Source organism: Gigantopelta aegis, chromosome 4, assembly GCF_016097555.1.
Source record: "Gigantopelta aegis isolate Gae_Host chromosome 4, Gae_host_genome, whole genome shotgun sequence".
Classification (NCBI taxonomy): domain Eukaryota; kingdom Metazoa; phylum Mollusca; class Gastropoda; order Neomphalida; family Peltospiridae; genus Gigantopelta; species Gigantopelta aegis.
In genome coordinates this window covers 51,871,556-51,887,049 of record NC_054702.1, presented here as the reverse complement: position 1 = coordinate 51,887,049, position 15,494 = coordinate 51,871,556, and the positions used below count along the sequence as shown (strand labels likewise).

The window sequence follows — 15,494 nt, the reverse complement described above, 5'->3', positions numbered from 1 at the left end:
TTAAGGTTCCAGCACGCTGTCCTGGGCACACACCTCAACTATCTGGGCTGTCTGTCCAGGACTGTGGGTTAGTTGTTAGTGGTTAGTGAGAGAGAAGAGGGTGTAGTGGTCCTACACCTACCCATTGATTAGTTAAAACTCGCTCTTGATAGAAGCCGGTACCGGGCTGCGAATCCAGTACCTACCAGTCTTATGTCCGATGGCTTAACCACGACACCACCGAGACCGGTAATACACACAATGAGTTTGTGTATATAGCAGCCATGTAATTGAAGGTGAAGGTGATATTATTTTTATTAGTGTTTTCGTTTTACCACTAACAAAATACTACATTACATGATCCACTTTAATAAAAATGCGATATATCCATTTTTTTCATTTTCAGTAAAAGTGATTTTTTTAATTGACGTATATCTCGTTTTGATAAAAAAACCAAAAAAACCCCGGGATTTACCCAATACAATTTCATAAGGATCAATAGCGTTTTGCGGCAAATCAGCGGCCTACGATTAGCCCTTACTGACATACAATAATGGCTTTAACTAAAAAAAGAAGGAAAATGGTTTATATCGCGTTTTGCGCCTGAACTCTTCATATATAATATACAATAATTATAATATGCATTTTGATTACATATGGTAAGTTCTACATAAATAAAAGTATTATTTTTAACACCGTTATTTAATCGATTGTTCACAGATGATCCTACACCGAAATGCAAAAGTTGGGTGTGGGGTGGCTGATTGTAGTGTTCCGGGGATTGAAAACAGACCTGGACTTAACTATATTATGATCTGCAACTATGGAGCTATGTAAGTAAAGATACCATTTATATATAACATTCATTCTTCTGGTTACTTTTAATTTGTTAAATATTATTATTATTATTATTATTTTTTTTTTTTTATTATCCCGCTGCCTCCTTTCCTTTCTAACCGGCCTCGGTGGCGTAGTGGTCAAGCCATCGGTCTACAGGCTGGTAGGTAATGGGTTCGGATCCCAGTCGAGGCATGGGATTTTTAATCCAGATACAGACTCCAAACCCTGAGTGAGTGCTCCGCAAGGCTCAATGGTAGGTGTAAACCACTTGCACCGACCAGTGACCCATAACTGGTTCAACAAAGGCCATGGTTTGTGCTATCCTGCCTGTGGGAAGCGCAAATAAAAGATCCCTTGCTGCTAATCGGAAAGAGTAGCCCATGTAGTGGCGACAGCGGGTTTCCTCTCAAAAGCTGTGTGGTCCTTACCCATATGTCTGACGCCATATAATCGTAAATAAAATGTGTTGAGTGCATCGTTAAATAAAACATTTCTTTCTTTCCTTTCCTTTATCTCCTTTGACTTTCATCTCATTTCTTACCGATCTGGCATCTCCTCCTATCTTTCAACTTCCTTCGCTGTCCACATCCACATGCCAGTCCTTGTCTCTCCAACCGCGAGAGTTGCTTAACTCTTGTGGCTATCCGTGCCACACACCTGCCATTTCCCCATCAACTTCTTCTGGCTACTTTGAGTGTGCTGAAAAATACGTTTATCAATACGGAGCCTGGCTACTTAAAATTGGCAGGACGTAGCCCAGTGGTACAGCGCCCGCTTGATGGTATATCAAAGGCCGTGGTATGTACTATCCTGTCTGTAGGATGGTGCATACAAAAAATCCCTTGCTATTAATGAAACAATGTAGCGGGTGTCCTCTCTAAGACTATATGTAAAAATTACTAAATGTTTGACATCCAATAGCCGATGATTAATAAATCAATGTGCTCTAGTGGTGTCGTTAAACAAAACAAACTTTAACTTTAACATTGACTTAAGTACGTTGATCAGTACGGAGCCAGGCTACTTTAAGTGTACCGATATTTATGTATCACACATTGACTTAAGTAAATTGATCAATACGGAGTTTGACTACTTTAATGACCTTCTAATTAAAGACACTCAATCACAGATTTAGTGGGCGTTATTTCTCTAAATATGGATTATAAATGACAATTACATTAATGTGGAATACCAAACCTCGCTATTGTATCACCCAAAACATTTTAATTGAACCACGATTGAGGAAATCCCATGACAACCTGTGAGCAGCTTCATTTTTAAAAATTGGAACTCTTTTATGAGGAGTCTAAAACGTACGACAAAACCGAGTATTGATGAGGCTATATATACGACAGCCGTGTAAAGTACCTTTGAATTTTATATACGGTACACGACCGCTGTGTATAGAGACTTTAAAATAATTTAAAATATATTATTTCTTGACAAAAAAAAAAAAAGAAAGAAGAAGACCCCCTCCCCTCAACAAAAAAAAAACAAAAAAAAAAACAAACCCGGCGAATACGCTGGAATAAAATAATAAATAGTTGGAACATAAACTCACGATTTTTGTTTATTATTATTATCATTATTTTAAATTTATTATTTTAAATTTATTTTCTTAATTTTTTTTTTTATTATTATGGTTTTTTTTCTTCGTTTTTTTTCTTTTTTACGGAACTATCGTACACAGAACCACTACAGACGCGTGTGCAGGGATTTTAGCATGGGGAAGGGGGTCTACACGGAGGCGAGCGAAGTTTACGGTGAGGGGTCGAGACATGTTCCCCGAAATATGTATCAAAAAAAAAAAAAAAAATTGCTTGTGCAAGGAGATGGGTATGTGCCTACACCGACAAGCCCCCCCCCCCCCCCAATCATTTTGGCTTAATACACAACATAATGTCCTGCGTGACTAGAAAATGAAGCCTTGTCTATTTGTTTACTAGTACGCTATTTATTTATATGTATTCATTTATTCATTCATTCATTCATTCATTCATTCATTCATATATTATTATTATTATTATTATTATTATAGTACTGCAAGGGAAATATTACGCTATTCATATACGATAACAGGGTACAATGGGTATGGCGCCATACCCAAATTTTATTGCACAATTAAATTTTTTAAGTTAAGCTTTTGACAAAATTAATGACTCTTTATTATTACTGTATGATTTTCATAACCCTACACCTAAACCATTTTATTTCTACCCCCTATCGACTGCTGTTGTATTCAGCAAACACACTGTAAATAGTTAATTTCATAGCGCCATACCCAAACTATTATTTCCGGCAGAAACACTGGGTAGGTGTCTATGGTAAACGTACACACAAGGGTCCGCTAGATTCATATTCAACCCCCATCCCACCGTATGTACTTAATATGTATTCCTTCTGTTCCAAGTGACATGGTAATATGGATCAATCAAATACTTATTTACCGCCTATATACATTTTTGCTGTGTTTATTGGCGGCCCTCGTTAGCGGAGGCCATACACACGGCCGTCGTATATATAGCCACTTTGTATATAAACACCGTCTAGTTCACAGTATTCTTTAAATAATTCCTATCCCAAGCCAGCTGTAATTACCCATAGGGTTATGGCATATTTTATATAATAATAAATTTGACAAAGTGAAAAATAAATGCTGTTTAGATTTTTCCACGTACAACAAACGATAAATTTACCTGTACATGCAAAGGCCTAACTAGTCGGGATCGTCGCCGTTTAAAATGCTTCTGTTGCTGAAATAAATTAATGTATAAGCTTATTATCATTCAGTACATGTTTATATATATTTTAAAAACTTATTTTCATTGTTTTTCTTTCGATTTACCCTATGTCGCAGAGGACGGTCAAGCGTTCTCGTTACACAAGCTTGGCAAATCGTTTCGACACTGCAGTTTATCAGGGGTTGCCCATCACGTGACTACAAAAATAATACGCCACACCTCTTCGCTCCAAATAGCCGTTATTTTTTTCTGAATTATGGACCGTCGACATAATTCAATTATTTTTACAAAATATCAGTAATAAGTGGGTTATGGTAGTTATGTAGATAGTTAAATAAAGTACTTTTAGCGACAAATGAAATGTATATATTTTCAGATAATACTTTGTTAGGTCATTAATTAGATCAACCATCCGTGACAGAGCGCCTTTAAAATACCGGTTTAGCGAAAAGATCGCGTCCACATTTATGTTTTAATACTTGTTTAATTATCCCAGTGTAGCTAAACTGGTTTAAAGTGTCAGAATCTAGTTTTTAAACACTTCGACGTATTTTTCTCTAATAAAACCGTTTTTGATAATTTAAATTAGAAGTAGTTCGGTTTTATTATTTAGAATATTCATTTTCGTACACCTGAAATGGTTCTGATCATCCAGGTTTTTGTAATAACCTAAAATGCATTTGTTTTCTTCTTCACAATTCTAAAAACGCACGTTCGTCTGAAAAGTATGGTCTCCACGAGTACTCGAGTACTCGGGCACGGGTCGAGTCTAGCAAAACTCGAGTCCATTCACAGGACTCGAGTACCCGTACAATGTGGAATACAAAGAGTAACTACAATGCAATGGACAATGTAGGGCAATCATTTCAGCAGTAGATAATCAACGATATAAGTTACACAATAATTACATGATCATGCGCTAGTTTCTCTTTTTAAACTGACCATCCGTCCGTCAAAATACTTCTACAATACAATGGCATGATTTGTCATCCATGTTCAGGGCTGGAATTAAGATGCATAATGCTAGTGTTTTACTTTATTCCTTAATCTCATCATCATCTAGTGTAAGTGTCGGGCACTCCGGTCCGGGTAGAGTTTGACCTTCGAATACTCGAGTCCAATATTTTGGACTCATGGAGGCCCTACTGAGAAGTAATGGTTATCGAGACAAGCTCTAGTTATTTTTAGACAATATTTCCCTGTTTAAACATCACCCACTTTACCTTGTCTCTGTTACGATCTTATCCAGATGCGTTGCAAGTTTGTAGATTAACTAAACTTATAGTGTCCATTTATACGGGTTAAAACTGGTGTCTGCGACTTTAAAGTGTGACTGTGAACGCAGCTACAGTGTAATACAAATGAGTGTTTTAATTTCAGACAAACGAACGGTGAGCCAAACAGGCCGTATTGTTCGTCCTCCATCAGCAGTAGCTGTGAAACATGTGGTGACACGGACTCGAAGTACAAAAACCTTTGCGGTATATATTCATGTTTCTTACATACCCGTTTGTGAGAACATCATGCATTATTTTTGATAACACATGGGTTGTTAACACACGTACCTGAGTTAAAGGGACATACCCTAGTTTCAACGCGTGAAAATTAACACTAAGTTTAGTTCAACTACAAACCTGTAACACATTTGGATAAAGTTACAATTGAGTGAAACATGAGTCTGTGACTTTAAAATGGTGAAATACCCTCTAAAAATAGACAAAAAGTCGACTTCATAACTGTTACGTCTCAGACGCACGTGCGTTTTTAAATATATGAGAAATGCATTTTGTGACATTAAACACACCAGGATGACAAAAAACCCACTTCGAATGTACTGGAATGGATAATCTAAACAAAAAAATCTAAGTAAAGTATGATTTCAGTTATCAAAAGCGGCTCCAGTAGTAAAACATATGCCTTAGTGTTTAAAAACTAGGGTATGTCCCTTTAACAATTTAGAGACATACGACTGGCTGCTTCCAGGTGATGACCAGGTCACCAGTGCCAATGTAATAGTCAACCTCGACATACATACAATATATAGATATTCATACATCAATACATACATGTGTGTGTGTGTGTGTGGGGAGGGGGGAGGGGGGTTGTGTGTGTGCGTGTGCGTGTGCGCGTGCGCGTGCGCGCGTGTGTATATAGACACATATATATGCGTATCGTTCTCATTTGGTATTAAACATTACTAATATATATTTTAAATTACAATACAGATGTATATCGTTGCCATAATTAAAATGAACCAATCGAAACATTTTTAACATATACGAATACATATTCTAATTAGGATTTGTTCTTTATTCCAGCGTGCGGAGGAAAATCCTGCTTCAATGGCGGAACACTGGATATTGCCACGTGCCAGTGCACGTGTCCAAAAAACTTTGGTCACACAATTGTAACCGGATCACTGTGTGAGACACGTAAGTATGACATAGATAATAATACATGAGCGGCCGTTAGATACCATTTATCTTACAACAAGTTGTTTTAAAAAGTAGCTGACGAGCAAAAGCGAGCTGCATACCTTTTTAAACAACGAGTTGTAAGATAAATGGTATCTAACAGACACGAATGTTGTATTCTATTTCTCACATATCCTGAAAAAAAAGTGTTAAAATAAATTTAAATGCCGTTTCCAACGAAAACCTATTTACGGCCCTTTCGCTTACAGTTAACTTGTGCGTCAAAAACAAGTCAATTTCAGATTATCTTGTTCGTCACGGAGTGCTCGATTAGACCTTTTTTTTTTTCATTCGATGGTATGGCACTGATGACCTGGTCATCACCTAGGAATAGCCAGTCGTATGTCTTTAAAATATTAACACACGTATATGTGTTAATGAATGATGTTCTCACTAACTGGAGTGTAAAAAATATTATTTATTCTAATACAACTGACATATAAGCCTTTTTCCCATTCGTTAATTTTCGTAATAAATAGGACGATAAATGTACGCTGTCATGGGCAACCAGGATTTACCCCAATGACAAAATTCCGAGGAATCGTCCGATATGCTGTATAGTTACGTCATACTTTTATTTACTACAAGCGTTTTCATTGAATATCGTAAGTAAGGAGAATAGATAATTAGGTTTTTAAGATTTGTGGGATAATATTATGCCCTAATTAATTTTCTTCCTTCCTTCCTTCCTCCCTTCTTCCTATATCTCTTTCAATAATATTTATTTCTGTTCATATTTAAACTGCACAAATTTATATATCACTGTCGTGATATGTATGTATGTATTATGAAGAAGTTGTTTAACTTGTGCTTAATCCATTTATTAAAAACAAAAAAACATTAAAATATGTTTCAGTCAATTAATTAGGTCCAAGGCAGAGTGAAATTGTTTCGGTTCCACCACCAGCAACAACAACAAACCCCCCCCCCCCCTTCCCCCAACACAAACAAATATAACAAACAAACACACAAACAAACCCTCCACCAAAATGGAAACGAAACATATCAAGAATTAAAAAACCCAATCCCCCCTCATAAAAACCCAAGAAAAAACCCCGTCCCCCAAAAAAACCCACCCCCAAACACACACATACACATACACACACACACACACACACACACACACACACACACACACACACACAAATAAACAACACCAAAAGACCTGAAACGAAACTCCTAAAAACAAATAACACCCTCTGTCCCACCCCCCACCCCCCACTACCAGTTCCATCCCCCCTAAAATCCCAACAACGAAACGTGCGCCTTCAGTTTTAAAGTGTCTGTTTATCTGTCCATCCATCCATCCATCTAGATCTATCCATCCATCCATCTATCTATATCTGTTTGTCTAGCTGTCTATATCTATCTATGTACCTGTATATCTATCTATCTAGCAACCTACCTACCTATCTATTTATGTCTGTCTCTATCGATCGATCTGTTTGTGTATCTGCCTTATCTATCTATCTATCTATCTGTCTGTCTGTTTGTCTATCTATCTGTCCATCTACATGTCGATCAACCTGTCTACCTATCTATTTATGTCTGTCTCTATCGATCGATCTGTTTGTGTATCTGCCTTATCTATCTATCTATCTATCTATCTATCTATCTATCTATCTATCTATCGGTCTGTCGGTCTGTCTCTGTCTGTCTATCTATCTATCTATCTATCTATCTATCTATCTGTCCATCTACATGTCGATCAACCTGTCTACCTGTCTATCAGTCTACTTACCTATCTACTACCTATCTATATAACTAAACTTGGCTGGTTGAAATGGTATTTTGTTATTTCAGTGACTTGCGGTGTGACCACCGAAAGCAAAACATGTAGTGTAACGGATTGTCTGAAATATGGTTTTACTTTTGGAGTCAAGTACTGCCCATCAACGTGTAAAGTCTGTCCAAGTATGTTTGTTTTGCTCCTACAGAATCTGTCAGTTTGTGGCATACGGTAATATTTATTACTGATCGTTAAAACGATCAATCTCACATTTTCTTTTGTAAAATATCATCGTTTTGTAAGTGAATTTGCAGTTTCGTAAATAAATAAATAAATAAATAAATAAATAATAATAAATAATAAATAATAATAATAATAATAATAATAAATATAACCGCAAGCGGTAATGACGGATTCCCAAGCTAACATAGCTGTACATTACTCAGACATATGTATACGTTAGTTAATTATAGCAATAATTACCCCCCCCCCCCCCCACACACACACGCCAACCACACACACCAATCTACATACATGCACACACTCTCACCTAACCAACTACCAAATTTAAGCCAAATTGGTTCAAAACTTTATTTACAAACAACAATAATATTTTTTAAAACACACAAATAAAACATGATAAGACTCCTTTAAGAAAGCTGACCTCACAAAAAGCAGGCAGAGGGTGTTGTATATTGACCGTAAACTCACTGGTGTCATCAGTCTTCAAACAGGAGACTGCAGTAGTGTTGTATATTGACCGTAAACTCACTGGTGTCATCAGTCTTCAAACAGGAGACTGCAGTAGTGTTGTGTATTGACCGTAAACTCACTGTGTCATCAGTCTTCAAACAGGTGACTGCAGTAGTGTTGTGTATTGACCGTAAACTCACACTGTCATCAGTCTTCAAACAGGTGACTGCAGTAGTGTTGTGTATTGACCATAAACTCACTGTGTCATCAGTCTTCAAACAGGTGACTGCAGTAGTGTTGTATATTGACCATACACTCACTGTGTCATCAAGTCTTCAAACAGGTGACTGCAGTAGTGTTGTATATTGACCATAAACTCACTGTGTCATCAGTCTTCAAAAAGGTGACTGCAGTAGCCACGCGTGCAGCTTGTATTTTGGTAGTGCTATTTTATTTTGTCTTGTCATATTAACAAATAACATTGCACTTGTTTCAAATTTTACTCGTTAATAAAGCAGGAAATGATTAATCCTAACATATACATTTTATGTCTGTCAACGCCATAGATTTAAAGATTCAATCAGTGCAAAAATGTGTATCATTCATTTGAAGATCGACAGTTTATTGCGCTTTAACGAGTAGATTATTACAGTGAAAACAATATTTGTGTAAGTTGAAAATTTCTCGAGTTACACTGATTTTCATGTTTTAGAAATGAACTAAATTGCGCGAAACAGACCGGGGTCACCATTATAAATCCCTATTCCTCCGAAAGTAGGCAACCAATTAATTCATTATTGCAATACTCGTTAGTAGAGATTAAATCTACAATTTCAAGACCTGTAAGATTCACAGTAACTGACGTACAAACTGAAATTATACATAATTCGCAATAGCGGCCAATACACATAACCTATGCACACAAGTGTGTAATATAATCAATTCCCCCTAAGCACCCAACTACCCACCAAATTTCGGCCAAATCGGCCAAGAACCTTTCTTACAAAATGACACAAAAGAGGCGACAATAATAATAATAATAATAATAATAATAATAAAACAAAAACAACACGTACACATGAATTATATATTTCAACAATGTTCCGGTTAAAGACGTAAGTACTGACAGGTTTCTTCCTGTGGTGTGTGTATTAATGATTACTGTGTTTTCCAACTTCAGTATGCCTAATGTCATTCATATATTTTCAATAAAACACAAATATTTCGAAACTGTACACGATCTGCTTTCAAAATGTTTGAATATGTCTATTTTTAAAAATTTATATGCATAAAATTTGGTTGTGCTAATTTGGGATGGATTGTTTTTGCCAAAACAATAATATATATTTTGTGTTTATACCTAGAAAAAAGATAAATATGGTTAAACTTACTTGCACTATTTAAAACGTCCAACTCAAACCGAAAGTAATTCATTGTCGCTAGAAACAGTCACATCTTCCCTGAAAATTAAACTCTCCAAAACAACAGTTTCGTCCATACACTGTGACCCTCAATCATGACTCTGTGATGACATCTTTTGGAATCGGTCTTGTACAGAGATACACTATTAAATGTGCTGATGGTACATTTATAGTCGCCATTCATGTTACAGCTTCTAATACACACCCATAGGTTTAAAGAGACTGTTCCGAGTTTGCAGCCATCGTAAGATGTTGGCGACTACTATTTCATACTAAATACATTTTCTTTTTTAGAATACCAGTGTCTGTATATCGAATGTGTTTGCGGTCGTATACTAATGTTTGTAGCACTCCGTTTTTACTTTAATTCGTGATATATAATTTTTAGTACTACGAAAGTATTGGGAGGTAAAATCCGGTTTGGGCTACTACAAGCATTAGGACAACAACAAACACCTTGTAAATAGAGATACTGATATTTTAAATAAGAAAATGTATTTAATTTGTATGTTACCTCATCGAAAAGGCGCTATAGGTAGCAAGCTAATTAAAATTATCCCCACTATTACATGTGGATCTAACAGCAGCCCGTTGGAGCTCATGTCCAGTTGACCTTTCATTCGACCAATCAAAACCGTACTTGCAAAATCATGCCAGTGATTTGAAAAGAATTTGAAAACATTCGGGATTATGCCGAGGGTATACGAAACGATTCGGGTGAATTACGAAGTATGCCGGAAATTAATATCAGTATAAAATTTTATATAAAATTCGTTTCAAGACGAAAAAAACCCCGTGATAGTATAGCCATAAAATCTGTTTATACTAGTATACAATCCATAGTTTATTACTGCACTTTCCCCCCTGTTTTTTTTCAATGTTGAAATAGACCAAGAAGTTCGCCTATTGCATAAATACTCTCGCCCGATATTTTTAGAATTTGTATGCTCCCGAATAACGCTATAAAAGGCGAAGTCTAATTGGTCGATATTTAAACTGTTATTGGGTGTGGTGCTCACGAATGCTTGGGGAGAGCGGCGAGGACACCTCACCATAGTAATTGAATCAATCCACCAGCCAATCAACAACACCAAAGACGCTTATACGTTTCACCACCACTCCAGACGGCGGCTCGCGGGCTTGTTATCATCTATCATTATCATATCATTCATATCATCTTAACAAAAGAAGGGCCCACCTGTGTTACATGGATAACCTGGGGGGGGGGGGGGGGACGCCGTGGTGGGGTGCATATTTGGGTGCGGTAGGGCGTTGGCGGTTTTGGCCGATAGGGAAGCCTGTTGGGAGGCCTCCCCCCCCCCCGGAACGCCCCCCCCGTGGAAATCCGGACTTACCGGAGTGGGCCTCCCGCCTGTTTGATCGCCGGATTGCCGGTGGCGCGGTGCTCCCCGCTTTACGAATCCTTTATCCTCCAGGGCCTAATTTAATAAAATAAAAAAATATATATATATATATAAATATTATTAGTAACTAATTAATTATACTATACATCTATTTGGAACTGCCCGATCGAAATTGCAATTAATTGCACCTACTAATTATATATTAAAATAATAGAATGCTATAAGGCTTTTTAATTATGGTGCTATTATTAATATGTGAGTAATAATATATAAATATGATAGATCCCTATTTGTAATTGATTTATTTATTTATTTAAGTTTTTAAGTGGTCATACCACACTATTTAAAATTATCCCATGCACTCTTAATCCATTCCTTCCCCCCCCCCCCCCCCCGCCCCGGAATCGACAACTGGCGATGTCAGAGGCTGAATCCGGGGTGGGCGTGCCTGAACCCTTGTGGATAGGGGCACGTAAATATAGTTGCCCGTTGCCCGTAAACTGTTATTTATAAATGAAATGTCACCTGGACATGAGAGTCCACGCAATGATGTCAGATCTACTGGTAGACCAGTAGAACTGATTTTAATCAGATTGTATAGGTTGGAAACATTTTACAATGGTTGTAAACTCGGGATTGTCCCTTTAAATATTGGTTGATGGTTTACTGCTGAATACAGTTAGAATAACGCATACTATCGTGCATTTGCTTGGAAAATATTAATATGCTCTTTGGAAGAAGAAGTATCGTTAACTGATTACTAATTATATTACACAGTTTCAAGGTCACATTATGTAGCTGATGGCTAATTATCATGTTTTGTCTTTTTTTAGGCACATGCGCCCTGCATTGTTTAAATGACGGCTACCTGAACTATGTAACTGACCAAACCGGAACTCGATGTGCCTGTTACTGCCCAACCGGCTTCACCGGCACTGAATGCAAAACAAGTAAAAAAAAACCCAGTTTATTTATTTATTTTTAGAAAGGTAAACGATAATTGTGTAACGACACCTCAGCACATTTTAAACTGTGGCTATTTGGTGTCTTGTATACACTTGATCGAGAGAAAGTCAAAGTTTATTTCGTTTAACGACACCACTAGAGCACACTGATTTCTTAACCATCGGCTATTAGATGTCAAACATTTAATAATTTTGACGTATAGTGTTTGAGAGGAAACCCACTACATTTTTCAGTTAGTAGCAAGGGATCTTTTATATGCACCATCCCACACTGCATAGCACATACCACAGCCTTTGATATACATGTCGTGGTGCATTGGGGAGGGGGGGGGGGGGTACGTAGCCCAGTGGTAAAGCGCTTGCTCGAAGTGCGATTGGTCTGTGTTCGATCCACGTCGGTGGGCCCATTGGGTTATTTCTCGTTCCAGCCAGTGCACCACGACTGGTATATCAAAGGCCGTGGTATGTACTACTCTGTCTGTACTAATCGAAAAAAAAGAAGAGTAGCCTATGAAGTGGCGACAGCGGGTGTCCTCTCTCAATATCTGTGTGGTCCTTAACCATATATCTGACGCTATATAACCGTACATAAAATGTGTTGAGTGCGTCGTTAAAGGGACATACCCAAGTTTTTAAACACTAAGCCATATGTTTTATTATTGGAGCCGGTTTTGATAAGTGAAATCATACTTTACTTAGATTTTATTGTTTAGATTATCCATTCCAGTACATTCGAAGCGGGTTTTTTGTCATCAAAATGCATTTCTCATATATTTAAAAACGCACGTGCGTCTGAGAAGTAACAGTTATGAAGTCGACTTTTAGTCTATTTTTAGAGGGTATTTCACCATTTCAAAGTCACAGACTCATGTTTCACTTAATTGTATCTTTATCCAAATGTATTACAGGTTTGTAGATTAACTAAACTTAGTGTTAATTTTCACGGGTTGAAACTAGGGTCTGTCCCTTTAAATAAAACATTTCTTTCTTGGTGCACTGGCTGGAACGAAAAATAGTGGAACGGACCCACTGACGGAGATCGATGTGATCGAGAGAAAGTGAGGAGACCCACTCCCGCCACATAGCTAGGCTACCCCTACCGATAAAGCAGCAGAGAGTATTTTATATGCACTTTCCCGTGGATAGGACAGTACATGCCATGACAATTAATGTTTGGAACGTGATAAAACCCGCGTTCACAGCGGGCTATCGACCCATCCTAACCAGTGCTCCACGATTGTACTATCCTGCTTATTGGGGAAAAATGCATATAAAAAAACCCCTTAATGTTTTTTCGATAAGAGTAAGTTGTGTGACGGCAACGGGTTTTCCCTCTCTCTGTTATTCTCTCTCTCTCTCTCTCTCTCTCTCTCTCTCTCTCTCTCTCTCTCTCTCTCTCTCTCTCTCTCTCTCTCTCTCTCAAATGTCGAAATAACTGAATTTTAACTGAACTGAACTTTATCTAAGCGCAGGCCATACTTTAAGTCGTATGAGGATATTTACATACAGCAACCATCACCACCACAAAGTAGCCATGTGTTAGGTACCAAAGAGCCATACATAAAATATGCTGAGGTGTCGTTACACAACAATTCCTTTCCGTTTTTTCTTCTTCATGTAACACCATTTTATTATAAACATTGGTTTAAAAGGCAACAGCCTTCCATTTAATTTCATTGGGGGCAAAGAATTGCACACAGCGGACGCCAATTATATTGGGATTGCAGCGGCTGCAAGTTGGCGCCTAAGGATCCCGGACCCCCAGTATTTACGGTCAAGTACTTATATTTCCCTTTCTATAAGGTAAGTCTTGTTTACCAACGCTCTCGATCGATTTTGCACCATAACACCACCCCTGCAACTAAGAAAATAGTCCACAGCAAAACAAGTGCCGTGGAGAATGAAAAACTCCATAGCAATCACCACGGCATTGCTGTAGGGATTGCAACATCATTCAGAGGCCTTTTGACAACTCCCCGGTTAGCGTTTCTGCACATCATCCGTTGCTTGCTTTCCCCACAGCCTGCTGTGTGTTTGTATCCAGGTTTTTATTGAACACTTAAAATTAAAAATGTCTAGAGCTTTTTGAATAAATTTCCAGGATAAGGAGTCAAACGCCTTCTCAAAATCGATTAATAATAGCTGACCTAGTATTTTATATGTTTCTGTGTATTGCATAATGTCATATATCAACCTTATATTTTCTCCTATATATCTTCCCTTTATAAATCGTGTTTGATCTTTTTCAATAATTTTGCCCAATACGGTTTTTATCCTAGTTGCAATGCAATCAGATGCTATTTTATAAGTACAATTTAAAAGGGGGAGTGACCTCCAATTTTGTTTAAATTGCTTAGGTTTGTTTGCTTTTGGTATGCAGGTTATGATGCCTAGTTTTTGTACATGTGACATTTCTTGGATACTGTAACTATAATTGATGGGAAAACCTACAACTTAGCATGACGTCAGAAAGCGAGTAAACGCGGCTCAATGTTTGACAGCTTTCTTTGATGTTGAAAAAGTGACGTCGTTGTTGCTGTAATTTACGATGTATAATTAAGATAGTGCACTAATACCCGAGTAATACAATACAATACAATACAATACAATACAATACAATACACTCACACCTCTCTCACTCCTGTCTAGAGATGTTTTGCTCATTTTAGGTACAGCTACCACTATGACGACGCCTACTACAACACCAACAACGACAACACCAACTACGACGACACCAACAACGACGACGCCAACTACGACAACACCAACTACTACAACGCCAACTACTACAACGCCAACTACGACAACGCCAACTACAACGACACCAACTACTACAACACCAACTACGACGACGCCAACCACTACAACACCAACTACAACGACGCCAACTACTACAACACCAACTACTACAACGCCAACTACAACAACACCAACTACGACGACACCAACTACTACAACACCAACAACAACACCAACTACGACGACGCCAACCACAACCCCAACTACGACGACGCCAACTACTACAACACCAACCACAACAACACCAACTACCACGACGCCAACTACCACGACGACAGGTAAAAAAACCCCAAATCACATGTGATAAAACCCTACCTAAACACTTCACATGTCAAAAACAAAATATAACTTCAATTTTAACCATTAGCAAACTTATGTTGAACATCAGAAAGTGGTGGCATCGCAAATAATCTTTTAGTGTGTTTTTCCATGTTATCAGTCAACTGGCCTCAGACCACAATTAATTTCGCTATATGTTTCTATATAGCC

The 15,494-nt window shown here is 37.7% G+C and overlaps 1 protein-coding gene across 1 annotated transcript in view; it reads left to right on the top strand.

Annotated features, from left to right (window-relative positions):
• Window positions 1–15,494, top strand: part of LOC121370708 (cell wall protein PRY3-like) — a 47,217-nt gene that overhangs the window by 25,106 nt on the left and 6,617 nt on the right. The window contains exons 6-11 of the mRNA XM_041496120.1: window positions 700–812; window positions 4,941–5,041; window positions 5,879–5,992; window positions 7,838–7,948; window positions 12,075–12,191; window positions 14,876–15,283. Of these exons, the coding sequence (XP_041352054.1) occupies window positions 700–812; window positions 4,941–5,041; window positions 5,879–5,992; window positions 7,838–7,948; window positions 12,075–12,191; window positions 14,876–15,283 (964 nt within the window). The remainder of the gene's footprint in view (window positions 1–699; window positions 813–4,940; window positions 5,042–5,878; window positions 5,993–7,837; window positions 7,949–12,074; window positions 12,192–14,875; window positions 15,284–15,494) is intronic.